Here is a 7,441-nt window from a genome sequence, read left to right on the forward strand (position 1 = left end):
GTACCTATAACAGACACATAGAGATTTTCTTCTAATACCTAGGCATTGTGACATTTTTCATACGATAATATGCTGTAGAATTCTGATCCAATCGCTGAAAAGGAATCTTTGACCCCATTATACCTAATGTGTAATGAAGACAATGTTCTTTATTTCAAGGGAAAATGAAGGAAATTTTTTCGCATAATCTTTACATTTCGACATGAAACGTCGAAGGGAAATTTCAGTCCCCACAAGTTTTGAATAATAGTTGATAGCTCCCAGGCAGACAGGTCCACAGGTGTTTTCAATTGTTCGCCAGCATGACGTCTTAAACTTTCTCCAAGATATCTTAAAACCCATCTTCTATAGATATTTGATATCCTAATAATGTTTCGTGAAAAACTTTTTTATCCGTCCAAATATGGTTTTTATAAGGGGATTTTATTTTTTCCGAAAATTATGTTCTTCTTTTGGTGCTTTTTTCAAGTTTTTCATATTATTTTTCATCGCTTCGCGTCATCACGAGAGAGATTGTGAAGCACAAAATGTCTATCTGGAGATTTATCTAAAACTTTTATGCTGATCATAAATTTCCACGCACGTACTCTCTTAATCTCAATATCTGACGTATCCTTTAACGTTTCAATGTTCTATCCCAGGAGACTTTGTGGTATTTTTCCGAGGTTTACATAGAACGAGATCATTTGGGGTAGGTACGAGTAGCTTTGCCCTAACTATCAATCTTGAGGATATTAATTGAGAAATTGAGATGTATACACCTGCCTCGGTGGTGTAGTGGTCAAGGCGCTCGCCTGTTAAACAGGAGGACGTGGGTTCAATCCCAGCCGAGGTATGGAATTTCATCCTCATATAATTTGAGAATTTGACCACAATAATAGTAGTAGCCTACTGCTGGAGTAAAGGGACTTTTCAGTCCTATGCGAGCAGTAAAAATAAGCACTATTATTATTATTACATAAGCTCATAAGTAGGAGTTCGAATACCACGTTGTTTTGATGTTTTTGTCGACTCGATTATTATAGACAGCCAGACAGGACTATGGGGAACAGTTGAGGGAAAAAACGTAAAGATTACAAGGGGGAAGGCGCGAAAAGGAAGCCCGAGTTGGGAGCATTCCCTGAGTTTGCAAAAGTCAAAAATAACCCACACTTCCGGGGGAAAAAATCATCAAAAACCAAAGCAAGGATTCCTCTTTTCTCCTTACTCCTTGTGTTGGATTAAATTCACCAGCACTTGTCATGATTAATTTTACCTAAGATCTTCAAAAGCATCAATATTATGAACAACAGAGGAACAACTTATTAAGACAACTTGAGGCCTGAGAATCAAAATTTAACTCATAAAAAATGGTTGGTTGGTTGGTTGGTTGGTTTTGAATTTGGGGAAAAAAAAATGGTTTTGTGTGGTTGGTATCTGGACGGGTGAAACACGGGCTGCTGGCATTATTTGAATAAGTTTGACTGTAGGTACTTGAGTAATGGGATAGGGATTTATGTAATTTAGGTTTAGGTTACCTTCCTACTTGAGTAGATGGATGATTTGGAAGGAGATTTTTCCGCCCTACTTGACAGTGTAAATAAATCACCTGAATAAATATCATTATAAAACGAAATTTACAACTAGTAGAGGTACTCAGACTGCGTTGGATTCCTCGTGCAGCAAAAGATTTCTCCCTCATTCTTCTCAGACAAAAAAAATAATAATAATAATAAAATAAAAATAAAAAAAACATTACGTGATGGATGATGCAAGAAATTTATGGGCTTCCCAACTTACCGTTTTGTCTGAGGGAAAATTGTATTAAAGTTTGTTTTCTTTTGTGAAAAGAGGCGTTAAGGTAGAAAAACGTTCTTAGTTACCGAGAAATATGAAAAAGTTCCCTGGTCAGGTGGGGGGAGGTTTTGATCCCTTGTGTTTACGCCATGATGGGAAAATTTCCCTAACGGTTTGCGTAAATATTGCAATATGCTCCCCCTTCAAACACTTGAGAAGGTATGCACGGAGTTTCGCCCCCATGAGAAGGGAAATCCTCTTATTAGCTTTAGTACATATTATGTAGGTAATAAGTAATGGTTTAACAGTTGGTTCAAGGTATTTTTTCCCCTTTCTGAGTACCTATAACAGACACATAGAGATTTTCTTCTAATACCTAGGCATTGTGACATTTTTCATACGATAATATGCTGTAGAATTCTGATCCAATCGCTGAAAAGGAATCTTTGACCCCATTATACCTAATGTGTAATGAAGACAATGTTCTTTATTTTTAAAACTGGAAGATATACAGAAAGATACTTAATAAATGCTTAAAGTATTTCAAACCTACTGAATAAAAATCCTAAAATGGGGTACTTAAAGTACTTACCGAGAATACCAGGGCGTGATTGATGGGGAACAATTTACACGCTGAGAACTCGACCTTTTTCACGTGAACCACTTTGGTGAACAATTCAATCTGAGGAGGAAGAGGGAAGAGAGTGGGTGAAAAAAAAAATATTGCTAGGGTGCTACAAGTTTTAGGCGACTTAGGGAGGAAGAACTCTAATATTGGGCTATAGGTATCCCCTGATGTAGGGTTTTGGACCACCAAAAGAACGAAGTGCGGGGTTTAAGGAGCGCGGGAGCGCTCCGCCCCGCCAAGTCAAGAAAGTTTGATTTAAAAATAGACTGTAGTTAAATGAGGAAAGGTGTTAAAACTGGAAGATATACAGAAAGATACTTAATAAATGCTTAAAGTACCTATTTAATAAAAATTCAAACCTACTAAATGAAAATCCTACAATGGGGTACTTAAAGTACTTACCAAGTACTAAACTTAAAGTACTTACCGAGAATACCAGGGCGTGATTGATGGGAAACAATTTACACGCTGAGAACTCGACCTTTTTCACGTGAACCACTTTGGTGAACAATTCAATCTGGAGGAGGAAAAGGTGGGGAAAAATGAATGCTGGTGTGCCACAAGTTTTAGGCGACTTAGGGAGGAAGAACTCTAATATTGGGCTATAGGTATCCCCTGATGTAGGGTTTTGGACCACCAAAAGAACGATTGCCATGCTGATCGCCAACATTCGAAAGGGATAGGCACTCACAGAAAAAGAAGGGTTTTGGAATCACAGTGTCGAGCGTCCTGGTACAGAGTAGGTAAATACCAAATTAGAGTACCGGAACTCAGTCACTCGATTGGGCTTCTGGCACTCTTTTTTTTTTCTCTTTTTCAGTGTGGGTGGAAAAGAAAGCGTGGGAGAAAAGATAATGTTCTCTTTAAGCGGCAATTACAGAATTTCCTCCCGTTTTTTGCCCTCGATACCAAATTAGAGTACCGGAACTCAGTCACTCGATTGGGCTTCTGGCACTCTTTTTTTTTCTCTCTCTCTCTCAGTGTGGGTGGAAAAGAAAGCGTGGGAGAAAAGATAATGTTCTCTTTAAGCGGCAATTACAGAATTTCCTCCCGTTTTTTGCCCTCACATTTCGACATGAAACGTCGAAGGGAAATTTCAGTCCCCACAAGTTTTGAATAATAGTTGATAGCTCCCAGGCAGACAGGTCCACAGGTGTTTTCAATTGTTCGCCAGCATGACGTCTTAAACTTTCTTTTTGCCCTCTCCCTTCCTTCTAATCTCTTACTCCTTCCTTTTCTCTTCCACCACATTTCTCTCTCCCTTCTTCCTTTCATCCTTCCCTTCTCTCCTGCTCCTATGTCTTTTTCTTTCTTTCATCTCATACTCTCCCTCTTCTACCACATTTCCTTCTCCTTCTTCGTCTTTCCCCTTTTTTTATCTCCCTTAATTCCTTCATCCATCCATCCCCTCTATCCCGCTTCTGTCTCTTTTTTCTCACTTTCTCCCCATCGCCTCCTTCTTCTATAGATATTTGATATCCTAATAATGTTTCGTGAAAAACTTTTTTATCCGTCCAAATATGGTTTTTATAAGGGGATTTTATTTTTTCCGAAAATTATGTTCTTCTTTTGGTGCTTTTTTCAAGTTTTTCATATTATTTTTCATCGCTTCGCGTCATCACGAGAGAGATTGTGAAGCACAAAATGTCTATCTGGAGATTTATCTAAAACTTTTATGCTGATCATAAATTTCCACGTACGTACTCTCCTAATCTCAATATCTGACGTATCCTTTAGCGTTTCAATGTTCTATCCCAGGAGACTTTGTGGTATTTTTCCGAGGTTTACATAGAACGAGATCGTTTGGGGTAGGTACGAGTAGTTTTGCCCTAACTATCAATCTTGAGGATATTAATTGAGAAATTGAGATGTACATACACACCTGCCTCGGTGGTGTAGTGGTCAAGGCGCTCGCCTGTTAAACAGGAGGACGTGGGTTCAATCCCAGCCGAGGTATGGAATTTCATCCTCATATAATTTGAGAATTTGACCACAATAATAGTAGTAGCCTACTGCTGGTAGGTATACATCTATACATAGTACATACTCGATACAATATTCCATGTGCTTGAACTTGAAACATCCCGGAATCAAACCTAACAACGTCCCTACTAGATTTCATCCATTCTGACTTTATCCTTATCCACTGCCCTTTGACTCCATTTTCGAGTGCTTTTAAAACAATAGATGTCCGCTAATAAGTATACTCGTAGGTAATGGTTCAACAGTTGGTTCTAGGTATTTGTTCCCCTTTCTGGGTACCTATAACAGACACATAGAGATTTTCTTCTGACATTTTTCATACGATAAATATGCTGTAGAATTCTGATCCAATCGCTGAAAAGGAATCTTTGACCCCATTATACCTAATGTGTAATGAAGACAATGTTCTTTATTTCAAGGGAAAATGAAGGAAATTTTTTCGCATAATCTTTCCATTTCGACATAAAACGTCGCAGGGAAATTTCAGTCTCCAAGTTTTGAATAATAGTTGATAGCTCCCAGGCAGACAGGTCCACAGGTGTTTTCAATTGTTCGCCAGCATGACGTCTTAAACTTTCTCCAAGATATCTTAAAACCCATATTCTATAGATATTTGATATCCTAATAATGTTTCGTGAAAAACTTTTTTATCCGTCCAAATATAGTTTTTATAAGGGAATTTTATTTTTTCCCAAAATTATGTTCTTCTTTTGGTGCTTTTTTCAAGTTTTTCATATTATTTTTCATCGCTTCGCGTCATCACGAGAGAGATTGTGAAGCATATCCTTCCCTTCTCTCCTGCTCCTATGTCTTTTTCTTCCTTTCATCTCATACTCTCCCTCTTCTACCACATTTCCTTCTCCTTCTTCGTCTTTTCCCTTTTTTATCTCCCTTAATTCCTTCATCCATCCATCCCCTCTATCCCGCTTCTGTCTCTTTTTTCTCACTTTCTCCCCATCGCCTCCTTCTTTCTCTCTTTCCCCTCACTTGTCTTCCTGTCTCTCTCCTCTCCTTCTCGAAAAGGCCAAGTGTTTATTCTAGCTGGAATCCAATTTATCCGGGAACAATGACTGTCTGCTCCCTCCTCCTCCCCAATCCTGTGTTTAGATCAAACTTCCTGAAATGCCTTTGTTTTTTTCGCCCTGTTTCTCTTTTTTCCTGTATTTTTTATAATGCTACATGAATTCTATTTGCTCTTTTCTTTCTTTTTCTTCTTCTTTCCTTCCTATTCTTTTTCAAGTTTTTTCAGTCTGTGGTATTTCAATTGAAACACATAACAAACTTTTGTGTGTCTTTTCGGTTTTCCGGAAGTTTTTGCTTATGTTTCGAGATCTTTTTTTATGTTTTGTGAGGTCAAATTTTGTTATCATAATAATTCATAATGATTTTCTGAAATAACTTCTATTGCTTGTTTTTGTTATTGTTTTGTTGTAGCGGCTTCAGCAGTAGGTAATACATACGTATTTCGTATACAAAAACTACAAAAGCTAGTAGGGTAAGATTTTGGCTGCTGATAGCTATGTACAGTACTCGAACGTACATACTACTATGTTTTGTCAGGTCAAATTTTGTTATCATAATAATTCATAATGATTTTCTGAAATAGCTTCTATTGCTTGTTTTTGTTATTGTTTTGTTGTAGCGGCTTCAGCAGTAGGTAATACATAGGTATTTCGTATACAAAAACTACAAAAGCTAGTAGGGTAAGATTTTGGCTGCTGATAGCTATGTACAGTACTCGAACGTACATACTACTTTGCACCATTTGGTGACCTAGATGTATGAGCAAAAAAAGAAAATCGATTGGATACAAACCTGTTCCCGAAATTCGTGACGTTCCAACATCAACTTGTGAGCCAAGTGGGGTGTCAGGTTGCCCTGGAAAAAAAGTTGAACTTTAACATTATCTTTAACAATAATTTGGTTTCAGGAATACATGTTCTCTAAAACTCTAAAGTACAACCTTATTATTACAAAGTTCTTGTACAAACTTATTTAGAGCAGAAAGTGGAAGAGGAGGAGGAGGAGGAGGAAATAATTGAGGAGAGAAGACATGGGAGAAATGGGTAATTGGAACAGGAACTGAGGAAGATAGATAAGAAAGAGAACAGAATACAAACATACGAAACGTATGTTCTACATATCAAAGCAGAAAAAAAAAAACAGGAATAATGGAGAGTATATAAAAAAAATAATAAATATTCTTGAAGTAGGAGGTGGGAAAGACATAAATTAATTAGGAAGGAGACGGGAACAGGTTCGTAAGGAGGCAGTAAAGGGAGGGATGGAAGGAGGAAGAGAATTAAATGTTGCTCGTAAATTAATATAATATGGGAGGGAGAAGGCCTAACCGAGTGGCTAAAATATAATAGGGAGTAAAGACTGAGGAAGGTAAGGCAGAAATTTATGGGGAAGAAGAGATAGAAAGATATTGGGAGGGAAGGAAGAAATACGGAGAGGGGAGGGAAGGGGATCATATTAGAGTGAGGAGAAAAGTGAGGTTATATGTACTATGAAAGGGGAAAGAGAAGTTTGGAAAAAATTACAATATAGGTAAATTTAATAATTTAATTTTTCAAAAAATTTAATAATAAAATTTAATTTTTCAAATTAAATTTAAATTTATATTTGAATTCATAGGAGAAACATGTATTTCTAGGTTTCCTTGACTTGAATTCTACCTACGTACGATTTCGAAAGCAAGTTCGTCATTAAATTCATTAAAAGGAAAAATCTTTCTCCTTTAATCTACTCTCTCTCTCTCTCTCTCTCTCTCTCTCCCTCTCTCCCTCCCTCCTTCTCCCATGCTCATCCAGGCCTTTCTGTCAAAATCTGACAGAACTTCTGAACTTGACATTTTAGGGAAAGTTTTCTCATCATCCTCCAGCTCCTAACAAACATTTTAGAGGTGTATTTTCGTTTTAATTAAACATAATGAACATAATGTTTGACGAAACATATTATGTACATATTAATGTCAAGTGACAAGGAAAAAAGAGAAAAAATAAAGTGAAAAGTGAAGAAAAACAGGAGGAAGCAGAAAGTGAAACAAAA

At 37.1% G+C, this 7,441-nt stretch overlaps 1 protein-coding gene across 1 annotated transcript in view; it reads right to left on the reverse strand.

The window, feature by feature from the left end:
* Window positions 1-6,265, reverse strand: part of LOC113471129 — a gene marked incomplete at its 5' end in the record, with an annotated part of 29,986 nt that extends 23,721 nt beyond the window's left edge. Inside the window, 3 exons of the mRNA XM_026830040.1 lie at window positions 2,369-2,458; window positions 2,832-2,921; window positions 6,203-6,265. Of these exons, the coding sequence (XP_026685841.1) occupies window positions 2,369-2,458; window positions 2,832-2,921; window positions 6,203-6,265 (243 nt within the window). The remainder of the gene's footprint in view (window positions 1-2,368; window positions 2,459-2,831; window positions 2,922-6,202) is intronic.
* Window positions 6,266-7,441: the final 1,176 nt, after the last annotated feature.

This window comes from Diaphorina citri, unplaced genomic scaffold, assembly GCF_000475195.1.
Source record: "Diaphorina citri unplaced genomic scaffold, Diaci psyllid genome assembly version 1.1 scaffold2097, whole genome shotgun sequence".
NCBI classification, from domain to species: Eukaryota; Metazoa; Arthropoda; class Insecta; order Hemiptera; family Psyllidae; genus Diaphorina; species Diaphorina citri.